The sequence below is a fragment of the Nylanderia fulva genome, unplaced genomic scaffold (genome assembly GCF_048542155.1).
Source record: "Nylanderia fulva isolate GAGA-0341 unplaced genomic scaffold, ASM4854215v1 Scaffold12, whole genome shotgun sequence".
Taxonomy (NCBI): domain Eukaryota; kingdom Metazoa; phylum Arthropoda; class Insecta; order Hymenoptera; family Formicidae; genus Nylanderia; species Nylanderia fulva.
The window spans coordinates 3,221,845-3,238,767 of NW_028189409.1; the positions used below are offsets into that span (position 1 = coordinate 3,221,845).

The 16,923-nt window shown below is 32.8% G+C and overlaps 2 protein-coding genes and 1 non-coding gene across 5 annotated transcripts; 2 read left to right on the forward strand and 1 right to left on the reverse strand.

The window, feature by feature from the left end:
• The first annotated feature begins 1,343 nt into the window (after positions 1 to 1,343).
• On the forward strand, positions 1,344 to 15,263 carry LOC114942640 (synaptic vesicle glycoprotein 2B). 3 transcript variants are annotated; one of them, XM_029318054.2, is made up of 10 exons: positions 1,344 to 1,542; positions 11,374 to 11,621; positions 11,808 to 11,867; positions 11,956 to 12,039; positions 12,299 to 12,623; positions 12,765 to 12,886; positions 13,024 to 13,262; positions 13,345 to 13,789; positions 14,033 to 14,320; positions 14,420 to 15,263. In XM_029318054.2, exons 2-10 carry the CDS (start codon positions 11,585 to 11,587, stop codon positions 14,473 to 14,475), a joined length of 1,656 nt encoding a protein of 551 aa, XP_029173887.1. In that variant the 5' UTR covers positions 1,344 to 1,542; positions 11,374 to 11,584; the 3' UTR covers positions 14,476 to 15,263. The 3 variants fall into 3 exon arrangements, with proteins under 3 accessions (XP_029173887.1, XP_029173886.1, XP_029173888.1); XM_029318053.2 differs by lacking the exon at positions 1,344 to 1,542 and adding an exon at positions 5,631 to 5,712; XM_029318055.2 differs by lacking the exon at positions 1,344 to 1,542 and adding an exon at positions 7,086 to 7,572.
• Positions 9,931 to 10,003, forward strand: TRNAR-UCG (transfer RNA arginine (anticodon UCG)). The gene has a single exon. It is a non-coding gene; the product is annotated as a tRNA-Arg (tRNA).
• On the reverse strand, positions 15,254 to 16,911 carry RpL17 (ribosomal protein L17). The gene is made up of 5 exons (XM_029318064.2): positions 16,829 to 16,911; positions 16,505 to 16,591; positions 16,159 to 16,318; positions 15,550 to 15,720; positions 15,254 to 15,458 (listed from the first exon to the last, which is right to left on the reverse strand). Exons 2-5 carry the CDS (start codon positions 16,583 to 16,585, stop codon positions 15,313 to 15,315), a joined length of 558 nt encoding a protein of 185 aa, XP_029173897.1. The 5' UTR covers positions 16,586 to 16,591; positions 16,829 to 16,911; the 3' UTR covers positions 15,254 to 15,312.
• Between the last annotated feature and the right edge of the window lie 12 nt (positions 16,912 to 16,923).

The following is a 16,923-nucleotide window of genomic DNA, read 5'->3' on the forward strand; positions in this document are numbered from 1 at the left end:
TTACTGTGCGAATACAAAGAAAATTCTTTTTTTTTGTTTCGAGCGGAGAAAAATCCCGATACATTTTTGACAAAAAAATTAATTTATATAGATCATCTTTGATATCTGTTTATTGACAGAAGAGGGGAACATCTTGCCTTTCACGTCGGAGTAAGATATAGTTACATGCGAAGACGTTGAAATATCTCGGAAAATAAAATGAGTCATATGTAAATGAAATTTGATGAGGTCTAAATTATTTCTTCTCCTCGTGTCGCTTCTTAGAGGAAATTAGGACAAGAGGAGATAATAATGTAATGAGGAGAACGTTACTATCTACGTCTCGTACGTGTCATCGAATTATTAAATTAATATTGCATTAATTATTTTTCTTTTTTTAATTGTCGCATACATACACAGAAAGAATGTTCTCTTAGAATTTGCCCCAAAATCATGATGAGATAATACGTTAATTAATTATTATATTAATTATATAATATTATAATATTTAGCATAATAAAAATATTAATATCTACCAAAATATGTTGGATTAATTTTACTATGTACATATTAATATTTTTTATTGTGATAAATATATTAATCAAAGAAGCTCTTATAACATTCTTCCAATACCATAATATTGTTCTACGATTAGCATGATTTTCAGGGTAAATTCTATGAGAAAATTCTCTCCGTGTAGACATTACGATTCAAACGAGGATGATTTTTGTCTCTCGATTTGGACCGTGGGAAGATAAACCATGGCGCGAGTAAACAGCGCGCAATATTTCAGGGGAACTCGTGACAATCGCCTGCTTCTCAGTAGCATTTTCTTACTGTCATTCATGACACTACAGTACGGCAATAGGATGATTGCTTGACGGTCGGTGACTAAAGTGGATAAAGCCTTCTACAGTAATCTAACACGAGCCAGGGCACAGGAGAGTGCAGAGACTGGGCCCAACCCTCTCTCTCTCTCTCTCTCTTTTTCTATCACAAATTTGTCGCTTTCTTTATATTAATCGCCCGCATAAATTGTTCCAAAAATATGGCAGATTAAACCCACATGAGAGATCGAATGTACAGGACTTTATTCGTTCAACGTTTCCTCGGTTTTGTCCCAAAGGACGTCGCGAAATATATTTATTCGTCACGATAAATCGTCAAGTCCAGAGAAAATGTGTTTGTATTTAGTTGCCATTTTTTATGGACGATAAAGAATGCGAAGAAAAATCCCAGCCGATCGGGAGAGACTTAGAATTTAGAGTTCACCCGATTTCGACGTCCCTGAAACGGTACCAGTAGTACTAACCCTGCTAACAGATTGACAGACATACTCGTCGCGAACTGACCCCTCCGTGATTTAGTTATGTCTCTATGGATGTGTCGCCAAGTCACGCGTGTTTGATATTACATATCGTATGATAGAAAATAAAAGTAACAGATCCGCGACGTGGATAAGGGTGTTTAGAAGGTTCGAGTCGTGTCGATTTGTTGATCGTTTCCTGGTTGAATGAGCTTCCGCTGGTTCGACATCAACCCGTTTCGAGATATTATGATTAGGTGAGTCCGCATCTATACGTCGTATTGTAGATACTTTGAATTAAAATTTCGAATAATTCGAAATCATGGAAATATATTTTAGAAACGTATTCTTGAACTTTACCATCGATTTTTGATTGAAAAACGTATCGATATTACACTATTATTAATCAAAATAATTTTAGATTGTACTAATATTTTATTTAAATTAAATAAAATATTAGTACAATCGAGATAATTTTATAAATTTTATTTCAATAAAATTTAATTTGATATTTCTCAAAGAAACGTCTTTCATATATCTCAGATTTCATTTTTAAAATATGTCGTTCATTAATAATGATAGTTCTAATTATACTTTTGATATTCTTTGATATTTGGTCGATTTAATTTTATTATTTATTAATAGTATATTTAAATTTTAATTTGAACATTTTTTTTCTCGGTGATAAAAAGATGATTTAAAGTAAGAAACATTTAACTTTACATCTGTTCCTCTAAAGCTAAAATAATTAGAATATCAAATCCAGATTTCTAAGTCTATTAATTCAGATTAATTTAGATAATTGACAATTTGGAGACAATCACTTAATCTACGAATTTTTAATTAAATGGTCCAAATATTGGCAATATGTAGACCATTACTTAATCTACAAAAGGAGCATAAAATTGAGAAAAAAACGAAAGAAAGAGAGAAAACGAAGATTGATGATGCTGGGTGAGCTTAATGAGCCAGCGAACGCATCCTCTTCCGAGTCCTTTAGATTCCGCGAGACGATCATCGTTCGCGATTGCGCTTCTTCTCGCGGAGAGTCGGGGATTTCCTCTCTCTTTCTTCTTCTTCTTCTTCTCTCTCTCTTTCTGCATCTACTCTCTCGGATAATGTTAATACCTACGCGATGGTACGGTCGGGCACTACTTGGCGCTCGCTCAATCCGCAACACGTTTTTACATTGCTTGCCGGTTGATTGCCCCTCGAGCACGCCGATGATGACGTCAGCATTCTGGATGAGTCACTGTGCACAGCACGAGCTACGTGCGTATCGCGTATGCACGCATAATTTATTCACATTCATGCGCGTATACATGCATACAGCATTGCACAGATATATATATATATATATATATATATATATATATATATGTATGTATGTATTAAAATAATTATACAAAGGATTAATTATATAACAAATTTATATAATTAATCCTTTGTATAATTAAATATAAAGAAAAATAAATATATATAAACAAATAAATATTATATATAATATTTCAAGGATTATATAGTTTCCTTTTCGCAGTCTCCTGAGAATTTGTACTAGAACATTTGAGATACTGATATCGCATCCTGTCACCGGAGGCGAACTCTGATAGATATACGGCCGCTTTATCGGCCACGTGATTTTTTTATTTACGGCATCAGGGTGGAAGGTACATCTATAACGACCCACTTATTTATATTTTAGAATAAATAGTTTAATCAAGAAAGAGACACAGTTACATATGTAACTTCTGTCATCTTCAGCTAAATATCTTGCATTAATTAATTCAGATAATTATAATTGATTATAACCATTGATTAATTAATTATATACTAACACTTGTATCGCATATAGAGACGAAATATTATCTCACACGGATGTTTTATGATAAATTCATTTACACGTGACAGATTCATGTATTTTTGCACAAATTTTCAGATAGGAAAACGATATCAGTTCATGCGTTACATCCGTAAGTGTATACAACGACAAGGACAAACGTTGTTGATTGCACGTATGCATAATAAATCACCTATTATATAACGTCATGATAGTCTGTGTGCGTGTGTCTTTATATTGCGAATTTAAATCTATACGAGCATTATATTGATATAATATTTCTGTCGAGGTTTTACAACGAGATACATATTTATAGGAAAAAATATCGCATAAAAAATTAAGAGTAGAAAAATAAGATGCGCGTTAGATTTAAAAAAAGATAAGTGCAGTTGATAATCCAATGATAATAATTAATATATGCATGCGTTCTATAATATTTTCTGATTACCGAGAAACGACACGTGTGCAAATTATTACGTCATCATCATATATCAATTGTACGTCAACAATAAATAGTGCAATGTCGTTGATTTTTCGGAGCATTGTGCAAATCGGACTGTGCTATATTTAATTCTGATCACGCATTTTCTTGTTGTCCTTGTTTGTTGTACTCCAATACGAGTTAAAAATATCGTATCAATTTGAGATCAAAATTTAAATTTTTTAATTAAAAATTAATTTTTTTATTAGATAAAATCCTTTAAAAAGTAATTTCTTACTTAATAAAATTCCTTAAAAGGTAATTCTTTTATTGGCTAAAATTTCTTAAAATTTTGAAAAGGAAAAACGATCTTTGTGTGATACCTTTATTTTAAATTTTAATCACAGTTATAAAAGAATGATTCATGGCAGTGCAAAGAGTAAGCTGAGAAGCTGTGTTCCTTCGTTTGGCGCCCGTTTATAAATTCTGTGATAAAATTTACGCGCAATTATCACTCATTTCCTTCAAAAGCATACACGAATCTTGCGTGCAATCACCACACATCTTTTTAAACTTGGTAAACATAAATGATTAATATCGCCGCTGCGCAATTAATGACTATATATTTTCCTTCGAGTCTCAGCTCGAGTTTTTCTCATTTTTTAATTGAACCTCTATAAATCAATTGCGGCATTTATGTTTCGAACATTTTATATAAGAGCGGTGAACAAGATTTGCAACACGAAACAGGAAAAGATCAACGGAAGAATATTACATGATCGATGTGAAATGTTGTAAACTCGTGTAACACAAAGATCGGGGGATACATTTGTTCTTCTTAAATTAAATATAAAGTGAATATATGTGAAAATTTATAATGCACAATATATGACATCGCAAATGTCAAATATAATCAATTGAAACTCTCTCATATTTAAAGTAAATACGAGATACAATTGCTTATTATTGATTTATTTTTGTCTTGCTATTATTAGCAAGTTAACTGACAGTGCAGCTTACGTTGAGATTCAACAAAAGCAAAAACAGTATTGTATTATCATGCATATATATGATGTGCATCATAATAACATCGAACATAATCCATGGCTAATTTACATCACAGTCAAATGAATCCGTGAGAAGTTGTGCGTAAAATCTTCGACGTAAAACAGCTTCTGTATACATACCTATTATATCATATATATATTGTTTTTCCATTAATTCTCAATTAATTGTGACGAATGCTATTGAAATGAAATTTTAGGCAATATCTCGTAAGAACTGATATGACAGCACCAATTTTATTGGAAGCTCGTAAAGAAAATTCGATAAAACAAACAAAAACATTAATTTCTTAATTATTTATTAATACGAGGATGATTATCTTAATTAAATATACACATTAAATATATCATTGATGCTTACATTATGTGCAGCAATATAATGTCGAATGGAAGAAACGCGTGAACATGAGATGCCTTCGCGAGATGCAAAGATTGCGCAACAAGAAGATAAACGCGAATGGAAACGCGAAATTAGGCGTTAATATGAACTGTCACGCACCGAGACATACATATATGTATGTTGTCAACCAGATCGGGACAAGACAGGACGAAATGATGCTGCACAGGGTAGCGAACATGCAAAAAAAATATAGTTATAGCTTTTTATATATAGGTATCCTTATAATGCATCTAAAATTCATGTCTAAATTTTTTCTCTCTATGATAACCAATATTTTTAATTATAATTTAACGGAGAATTTCCTACTAAACCACAGCTTAAAAATATTAATTAGGGATGATAAAATTTAGGTATGGTAATTAATATTTTTTCGTGAATAATTCACATTAAATTTAGTGTTTGATGACTTTAGAATTTGGTTTCTTTTCTTACCGAAGATTAGCGAATTATTACCCTTTACGTGATGCATCGTCGATGTCGGAAGATCAGTAGAGTTCTTTCACTTCTTTTACCCTTAATTATTTCCGATATGACTGACGCTACGCGTCATAGAAATCACTTTGCTATATATCTTCCATGATAACAGAGTGGGGGATCTCGATGTGTCTTAGTATCACCCTATATAAGCTTTGTGATTTCTCGTCTTACTTTGGTAGTTCCCCAATTCGGGCGAACACGTGAAGGAAGCTTGGCAACCCGCAAACTGTAAGTTATATCTTGTTTCACAAAATCGTTTATTAATCCATTAGTTTATTATTAATCTTAAAAATCTAACAAATTTAGATGCATCTGTAAAATTAATGAATATTAAGTAACTGAATTTTAAAAGAAAATATTTCATTAAATATAATTGCTGAGAGAATTTTATAGTTAAATCGATCAATAAAAATTTTAATATATATTTTCTTGTAATACACTCTTCTCATTGCAATTATAAATGAACAAATAAAAGAATTAAAGATATATAAAATTATTCACACATAAACTTGAATGTTTCAATATCCAATTTTTCTTCTAAAAAAGAGAAATACAAATTCTTTTTCTTTGAATTTTAAATTCTCAGCGCATATGCAATTAGACTTTCAAGAAGTCTATGATAGAGAGAAAAGCACAGCCGAGACCATTGGTGCAAACTTTTCCAAAGAAAAATTTTATTGGTAAAATAAATAGGTAATAAAGAAACGTTTGATAGATTGGGTAGAAAATCTTGAAATATTGACAACATGTGTCATCCTAGCTACTTGTAATTTTAAAGGCCGGAGTCGAAGGCTGTGTTTGCATTTATCGCTAATTTGTGACGAGAAATTCTAACTAAAAATCCCTCCTATTAGCATAAAAATCTAAAAATATACAGCAAACAGTTGCAGAGTTCCGCAAAGAATCAAGTCATGTGACTGGGGCGACAATGCGTCGGGGACATCTTTTTTTTTCCTTTGTAACCGGTTGAAACCGCTGTCTCAGTTTATTCGTTTACGTTTACGCAACCGGTTGAAACTGCTTCGAGAATTTCATATCTTTAATTTCGCTCGTTGTCAAGGGATGGATAATAATTTGATGAATCATATGTACGCATCCGACAACACTTATGTGGCGCACACATTTCACTCACGTGCTGGGCTCGCTTGTCGTTTCTCCTTTATCTCAAGATTTTGCATTTTTTTTATACTTCCGTCCTGTAAATATCGTTGCAACATTTTTACATCGACCTTTATACCTTCTTTATCGAGAAATGATCCTTGCTCCAGTCGCGATGGCGAGACCGGCATATATTTATGTCGATTAATCGTAGTTTCTCAATAGCCATCGATTATGTATATTAGTAATATTATACATAATTTCTAGATAATATACTTTGCTGTTAATCTATGATAATCGTGCAAAAAATAAAAAAATTTTCAAGCTTTGAATTTATACACTTGCAGAAGAATATGTTCATCCTTGCGCGTATATACACCCATCTTGCCCCTCCAAGTGCAATTCACACAGTTGAAATCATGCACACAGGCGGGTCACTGAAGAGTATATTGGTTCATATTAGTAGGAGGTGGCAGGTAGACTCTCTTTTAACGTTTCAATGCCCAGACACTCATTTCGTCCGCAAGTATCGTGGATCAAGCATCATTAAATGCCATACTTGGTACAGCCATAAGAATTGGTGGAAGAAACGCGACGAGTTAGAATCAAAATCTTGATCTCACGTTTTTCTTTTTTTTACGCGGAATTACATCCGAAGTGCATCCTAAGATCTAGGGCGAGAATATCATATATACCCGATATTTGCTCAAATTATTGTCCATGTTGTCGCTAGACAATTTTTGTAAACACAACACGTCACAGAAAGCAAACGTGCTGTATGATGCATTGCCGAGGACCGAGATGTGTTTCACGATCGACCCTAATAATAATTTTTCACGAGATAGTTGAGTGAGAAAAATAAGATTGTGATTGTAATAATTATTATCAAGAATCCAGCATCCACGCAGAAAGAATCATCCGAGGGATTTAAGAAAGCATTCTTCGCATAAAAAAAGAGCAGAATTTTATTAAGAAGAAACGCGTGTCAAAGTAAGTGTCAAAAATACTCGAATCAATCGCGCTTGTCTGTAAAATCGAAATATAAAAACCTTTCATTGAGATTAATATTCATCTCAATATTTAATTTCAAACATGCATTTTTTCAAGATCATTGGCAATGTTAGACCGATTATGACATTTTCAACATTGAAGCTCATAATTATAATTCAAAACGCTTGACCTTTCAGTGAACAACCCTTTAACAAGCGCGCCAATTCGAGCTCTCTTTAGAACGACTCGACCTCGTATCCTCTTCGCGTATCATTAGCATCATCTCTTCAACATTGCATGTAATCTTCCGAATGGCTCTCTCATCGCGAAGACGCGCGTATGAAATTGTTTTATTTGTGTTTTTATCAAGACGGACGTTTGTCCACGGAGAGAATTTTCTCTTAGAGTTTACCCTGAAAATCATAGTAATCGTGGGATAATATGATGTTGGAAGAATTTTATGAGTTTTTTCTCTGATTAATATTTACCACAATAAAAAATATTAATAAGTACATAGTAAATTACAAAATTAATCGAGTATATTTTATATCTTATTGTGGTAAATATTAATCAGAAAAAATATTAATCTTATAAAATTCTTTCAATTCCACATTGTCCCACGATTACCATGATTTTCAGGGTAAATTTTAAGAGAAAATTCTCTCTGTGTACAAGCGTTAACACTTGTCACACGTAAAAATATTTTCAGTACTATATTGCAGGAAATGTACTTCTTGGTTTTGTTTTTGGCAATATAAATACAAGGCATCAAAGTGGAAAAAGTTTTTAAAAAAAAACGAAACCTGTATTATTTAATTAAATTTTTAAATATTCAGAAAAAATTGTAATTAAAAGCTCTACAGATAGATTAAAAGAATGTTTGAATCTTGCCGATTGTTATTTTCTATAAGAATTAAAATATAATTACAATAATTTATCATTTCATAATTAAGAAATAAACAACATCAATATGTCATTTTGATACACAAATATTAATGTTGCTTAAATAATTATGCTTTATCTATACATTTCATTTTTGATTGATACGATGATGTTTTAATGTGAATTACAGAAGATATCTCAAAGTTTCATGAAATATAATTTTAATGATAGGTTTTTAGAAATGGAGTTTTCTTCAATTAAGTATAAAAAAATAAACACTTAAAATTATATAGGTAATTAAAAAAGAAAATTTCTCATAAACTATATATTTTATAAAGAGTCTAATGAATATAAAATATATTCTTTTACTAGGTAATAGCATCTTATTTTGTTTAAATTAAAGATGTGTGATGCAAAAAAATGGAAAGTTGCAATAAAATTTATTTCCTTGATATTTTTAATATGGAAAAAATTAACAAGTTAATCAAGTATTTGTCATTAAAATATTCGATAGATAACTCGTATATACATTTTTGCAATCAAATATAAATTATACATCTCGATTGCGTCGACACATGCCACTTCACTGTCCTTTTAATTATACATGTATATCTTATTGCAATTATTGTAAAAAAAATAATTCCTAGAATTTCTCATGTATTAAATATTAAATAGTTTATTGAAAGATAATTGATTTTAATTTAAAAGTTTTTGGAAAAAAATTTCCGGCTAGAACTTAATAACCAAGTTTACAAATTTAATCGTGACTTTAATGATTATAAATGTAATTGTAACCGATTTTGTATTGCGTCGTAAAGGAAGACGCGTGATGTTCGTTCATTAGCCAGTATTTAATACAGGATGTGGTGTCATTTTACTAGAGTGATGTTAAACCGTGAAACGTCCCCCTCGCAATTATATCATTGAGTTTCTCTCCTTTTCAGAATCAGCAAAATAAACTAGTTAAGCTTCTTAATATAAAGTACTCTCTAAACGATCTATACGATATTACTAAAAAATAAAAATTGTTAAATACGGATGTATTTATTTATAGGATTATATGCACTAAAATAATAACAATCTACAATAATAAATAATATCAATAAATAACATATACATGTATAATTATAAAGATTATGTCTCATGTTCTCTTATTTTGATCAATAGAAACGCTTTTAAATATGCAGTTTATTACATGTTTAAAAGCGTTTTTATCGATAACATGGTTTGAGAATATTAGCCTAAATTACATCATTATCATTAAACTGATATATCATTATCAGCATTTTTATCTGTTACGTACTTGACAGATTATTTCTATGTTGAATACTTGGTAATTTGTTAATTTTAATGTATAGAATTAAAAAAAATTGAACATTAATTTCTATTAAATCTCCGAGCTAAATCGATAATAACCGAGGGTAAATTGTCTCTCGAGTAGTGAAATACCTCCCTTGAGAAACTACCCTTCAATAAGACCGTGTGGCCTAACGGATAAGGCGTCGGACTTCGGATCCGAAGATTGCAGGTTCGAGTCCTGTCACGGTCGAAAATTCTTTTTTGCCCTCACAAAATTTGAGTATCATCGGTACTGCATAATGCGTAATCTATCTTTCAAATCATTCCCCTAGCTGACAGATATATTATGTATATACGACATATTATAACAAATTAATTTTTATCATTCCTCTGATGATATGTGTCAAGATTAAGTATTTTGTTTCTTTAAAATAATTATTTTATTTTATTTTATTGTGTAATATATTATCATAAGCATTTTTAATGTTAATTGACTCAAATTGCATATTGCAATATTTATTCTTTCAACGATAAAATTTACAACATTCGACTTACAACAATTATTTCGTCGATAGCTAATGATTATCATTGAGCGAGAATTAGAACGTAAGAAAGAGAAATAGATATTACGTACAGCAGCTTGTAACGTTGTTCATAATAGAATTGTGGGAACTGGTAATAATTAAAATGATCGCGAAAACACAGTACCAAGTTAAAACGTGTTCGATGTTTTTCCGAGTACTGTATATCAAGGACATCCCCGAAGTACGCTTCCGAGGTGATAATTGCGAATAATATATCCGATGTAACATATTGTTTGATTAGCGTAGAACAAGGAATAATACAAATTATTTTTATTTTTATATTTTTATTTTCAATACAAATTATTTTGTATAATGTGTGGATTTTATATATTTCGTATTTCGAAAAATATTTAAAAAATATAAATTATATTATATTAAAATTACCTACACATATAAATTGTAATATTAAAACATTATTAATATTTAATAAAATAAATTAATATAATATCGTATTATAAACAATTATTTATAGAAAAAAACTGCATAATATTATTTAATGTTGAATGGAATATACATATATCTGACATATATTGTTCTTGAAGAGAGGGAAAAAGGCTATCTCTATATAGAGATGTGCGTGTGGGATGAAGACAACCAATGGTCCCGAGATGTGTGTTAAAAGATCTACGCTAGGTCACTGTTCAGATTGCAAGAGAGAGCTGTTCTATTCCATTATTAATCCAATTACAGACTAATCTCGCTCGCGAATTCGCATTAACGACAACACGCGATAACGCGTTAACATCGCGAAATTATAGGTTCGCACACGGGGAAATGTCGGCCCACTGTGTCGAACTGACGACTATAGTACTTTAGGAACATCAGGTCATTAGATGAATTCGTATAATTTCGTCACAACTTCTCCGAACTCCATGAATGAATCGTCGAGTGACACGTATAGAAGAGAAAAAAAGATAATAAAAAAATCTCGATGCGAATTATATCGCGGAGCGATGCACACGTAAATCGATAAAATGAAATTTTATCGCCCACACCTCAATAAGCTCTACAACAGTTCCTATTCGATCTGTTTTAGTTTACGAGCGAGCGCGAAACCCAGCCCCGCCGACGAGCAGCAGCAGATCAGCGCAGATTCAGCAGGAAGACCTCGCCTGGACTCACTGATCAACATCAGCTACAACAACAGCGGCTTGATATTCGACCAAGTTTCCTGTCGAACGCGAGGGTTCAACATCTGATTTTTTTTTAACCAAGGCAGCTTCACCCACACGTGCCGACATCGTAGAATGGTAGAAGGTGAACCCGACACAAAGCGCAATATTAGTACGTATAACTCTTACAATTTAAATTAAATTAAACTTAAATTTAATTATAAAATTCCTGCTGTGGTTATTCATGTCGATCTCGTCTCACAAATTTCAATTTGAATAATATTTAACACTATTTAATATTATTTTAATTTAATTTTAATTTATTTAATTTTAATATTAATTTTAATTTTAATAACAGAGTGTGATGTAAAAGACGAGCGGCTAAACGGTTGCGGTTCTAAAGACTTCGAACTTGCCCGTAAGTTATATATTCACATCAAAGACCATAAATAAATTTTTCTATTTATAGATATGAGTTTGCGATGTATTAATTAACTCCATTATAGGTATCGGATTAAAAGGCAAAACTCTCGATCCAGAGAAGGGATCCTATGTTCAAGCTGACTTCGAGAAGGCCATCGAACTAAGCGGTGAGTTTATTTCGAGAGATTAAAGAATATATATTATAAAAAACCATTAAAATAATAAAAATCAAAAAAGATATATAAAAGAGCTAGGCACCGAATTTTTTTACTAATTAATATGCTGAGGATGGTCCTAAGAGAAGGACCGAAACGTTCGAAATAAGTATAGAATTTTAAAAAAATGTTATCGTGTTTAGCATCTATGCCTGATTCTTATTAGGGTTTTTCATACTTGAATTCGCGATTAATTATTATCTCTTTGTAGAATATGGCAAGTTTCATTACTTCCTGCTCGCGGTATGCGGCTTCGTCAGCACCAGCGAGGAGATGGACGTGATCTCCATGTCCTTCATCCTGCCGAGTGCGCAATGTGACCTGAAACTTGACACCCAAGCAAAGGGATGGCTCAACTCGATCATCTTCATCGGGATGATGGCCGGGGCGTACGCGTGGGGTTCCGTAGCGGACGCCCTCGGTCGTCGGAAGGTCCTGATCGCCATTTCGTTCATGAACGCCCTGTGCATCGTCGCCTCTAGCTTCAGTCAAACGTACGAACTCTTCATGTTGTTCCGTTTCCTGAACGGCGCGGCGTAAGTATCAAGAACCCCATCCGCGTGTGATCGTCGATGACAAGTCGCCGGCCAGCGAGCACGACGTATAGCTCGATCTGATCACGCAGGCTCTGAAATTCCTCAGCAGCGAAAAGATTTAATAATTTAGTAACGTTCCAGGCTGGGAGGTAGCGGACCGGTCATCTGGTCGTACTTTGCCGAATTTCAGCCAAAGTCCAAACGCGGCTCCATGCTGTCTTTCATGGCCGCGTTCTGGACGCTGGGGAATCTCTTTGTGGCCGGTAAATTTTTTTTGACAATTAATTTATTCTCTCACTCTCACATATATATATGTATATACACCATATATATAGTATATATATATATATATATATATATATATATATATATATATGAATATTGCTTCGCACTCGCATAGGTTTGGCGTGGTTGATCATCCCTAGAGAGATGGGTTTCACGAGTTTGACGTTCACCTACAACTCTTGGCGAATCTTCCTGCTGATCTGCGCTATTCCGTCGTTCGTCGTGACGGGGTTGCTTCTGTTGCTCCCAGAATCCCCCAAGTATCTCCTGTCCTCCGGAAAGTATGAGGAGGCACTCGAGATCTTTCGCAAGATATATGTCATTAACACCGGCAAACCACATGAGACCTACATGGTAATTAGACTTTGAACCATTTAAGGCCATTTAACGTAATTAAGATGAATAGAAAATCATTTTATAATTTTTCAAAACGCAGGTAAAAGAGCTGATTCTCGATGATTTTCAAGAATCGAATCCGGTGAAGGACGAAGTCGAGGAGAAGAGCAAATGCAAAACCATGCTAGGTGATATCGTGGAGAACAGCAGACAGCTATTTATAACGCCTATTCTTCGCTTTACCATAATATCGATCGTTATCAATTTCACCTTTCACATCGGTTATTACGGTCTCATGATGTGGTTCCCGGAACTGTTCAATCGTTTCGACGAATTCCATCGTGATCAGCCGGGGATGGTGGCCTCGATATGCCAGGTCACCGATTACGTCGTTAATAAGGGTTCGCATAGCATCGAGAATGTCTGCACCGATAAAATCGGTGCGTCCGTCTTTATGGAATCCCTTATCACGGTGGCATCCGCTATACCTGCCAACATCATCGCCGTCCTGGGGATGGATCGTCTGGGGCGTAAATTTTTTCTAGGTATATTCTACAGCTGTAAAAAATATAAGCAATAAAAATATTTTATATATTTATTATATATTTAATTATAATATATAAAATATATTAATATACATAATTTATATAAAATATATATTTTATATATTATATTTTTATTATATATTTATATTATTATTTATATCATGATATTTCTTATCGAGTATTTTTGTAAATAATTGTTTTAGATAAAAAACGTGTACATTTAAGTCTTATGCTTCTTTGCAGTGTTCAGCACATTCTCATCAGGGCTGTGCTCAATCGGTTTGTATTTCGTGTCCAACAAGTATCAGAATTTGACGGTGTCGGCTATCTTTAGCGGGGCGATAAGTTGCGGTAACGCGGCTCTGGATTGTCTCATCACCGAGGTATTCCCTACGCAGTTGCGTGCAACCGGAATCGCGATATCAATGGTTGCCGCCCGCCTTGGCGGGATAATTGGTAATATAGTTATAGCCCAGCTCTTGGACATGTATTGTCCGGCACCGACCTTCATAGTGGCCGCTCTCCTGATTGGTAAGCACGTCTACAATTCTTTGCATTCATTACTTTTACATCTTTAATTTTTATTTTTTAATTTTGTTTTTCGATTCTATATGTATTCTTTTTTTGCAGGAGGAGGCTTACTATGTTTATTCCTACCAAACACAACGCGCGAACCACTTTCCTGACCCTAACAGAAGTCCATCCACATCGATCTACAATCATTTATGCATTTTTTTCAAGTACAAGTGTCGCGTTTAAATTTTATGGAAGCCTGGCGATTAAATTACAACATTGTTAAGTAAAATTTAAAGTTTGAAAATATCTCCATTTTGTAAGAAAAGTCTAAAGAATCTCTATTGTTTATAATTATCCTTATTAGATAAAAAAAAAGATTTGTAAGCCACACACACACAAATACACAAAACACACATATTACAGTGGAGTAGTAAAGAAAATATGAATGTAGCATCTAAGATGCTAATCAGTACGAGAGATGTAACACAATTAGATACTTTAGTAGAATTTTCTATATATATAGTATATATATATATATATGATATTATAATCACACAGAATTTATAGTAAAGTAATTAAAATATGAATTAAATATATATATATAATAAACAAATATATCGTATAAATCTTTGTGTCCCTATTGAAAATAACTTATAATATAAATATTCAGTGTAAACGATATACATTTATCACTTATTAAATATTTATATTATAAATTATATTTGCGTCAAACAAAACTTGATATATTAAACGTACTATTAAAATAAATAAATAAATAAATAAAAATAAAGCATAAGAGAAAATTTAAAGATATCTTTGATATGCTTTATATATATATATACTTTTTTTCCTATATCATTACTGAAAACTATAGCAGCTACATACATACAGTACAATCCATGTTGAGGATGTTGATTTTTAGAATAGGAAGTAAATAAAAAAACGAAGTATGAAGTAACATCTTCATTTTTTCTGATACATTTAACGTGTCCACATAAAGTATGAAATTATTCCCTCATCATTTTCTCCTTTTGTCTAGCAAGCTTTTTCTTGCTAAGTTTCTTTTTTGATGGCTCCTCTTCTGTGGCTTTCGCAACAACATCTTCCTTTTCAGTCAATATTACTTCAATATGACAAGGTGAGCTCATGTAAGCTATAAAAATATCACAAATCATGAAAATAATATGAATTTGTGTGAAATAAATTTTTGAAGAATCAGATTCTTTTATATATAATGCACTTACGATTTATACGACCATGAGCTCTGTATGTCCTTCTGCGAAGGCAAGGAGCATGATTAACCTGAATATGCTCAACTACAAGACGATCCACATCGAGTCCCTTATAATCTGCATTGCTTTCTGCATTTTTCAGAAGTTGCAGCAGAAACTCTGCAGACTTCTTGGGCCAACGACCTAAAATAATGACAAAATTGCTATAAATAAATATATTTTGAAATTATGTATTACAAAGGCTCTGATATATAAAAAATTAAGTGTGAAAAGAACTAATAACAGTCAGGTACAAATATTTAGGCTCCACAAACTTGTTTTCAAGTTTCTCTCCAATTATTTTGGATAAACATAATCATTTTTATTCTTCAATTTATCTCTATTTTGTTCATCTATCATTTTTATTTTGGTTTATTTATTATCATTTATTCATTATATATTTATTATTTATTATAAAATAATTAGAAAATAATTTAAGAACAAGTTTGCTGTACCTGGTTCTTATTAAATCCTTTCTATACCAATTTTTGTAAATATATTTTAGTTTAAGATTAAACTAGCTCTCAAGCATTTAATCTTACATGTTAATTTAATAATGTTATATGCAGAAACTATACATGCCTTGCGTAGTGCCAAATTGTTTGGCTTGGGCACACCTGCCAACACCACCATTGAACCTACGAAAAGGAACACACTCCTTATGCTCGATGACGTTCTTCAAGTATTTCTGCGCCCTCCGCAGAGCCATAGTTTTAATAGCACGTGCAGTCTCATGAGTGTTCTGTAACGATGGAAAAATACAGACTGTAAACATCAAAATCTTTTATTTTTTAGTTTTATAAGGTGCTCCCAAACTCATACAGGGACTGTACATCAAAATAACAATATAAACTAAAGAAAAATAAAATAAAATAAACATCAAAATCTCTCAAAGGTTATGTTTCTTTGATAGAGAGCAAACATTTACCTTGAAATGCACGCGAAGATTGGAGCCGCGCGCCTTGCAGGACTTGGTCTGGTTGACCGGTTCGTGGGAATAACGACCCATTGCGTCCTGAAATCACAGATAAAGATCGATCACAATGCTGTCTTCCTGAAATACGACGGTCACGTCACGCCGTATTTCTCTCGCGATTTTCGCGCTTGTCGCAAACGGACGCGACATATTTCGCGTCCAAATCGCAGCTCGGGATTTTTCATTCGAAAAACGATCTCTTCCAGGATGCGGATTTCAACGCTGAGCCAGATGCCAACAGATTCGAAAAACGTGACATCGTAAGGCGATACGTACCTCTTTACGCCACGATTTTTAAGGGAAGGTTCGCGATCCGAAAGTCGGCGACTTCCTATCTTCCAGGAGCGCCAACTGAAAATGATGCATTTCTC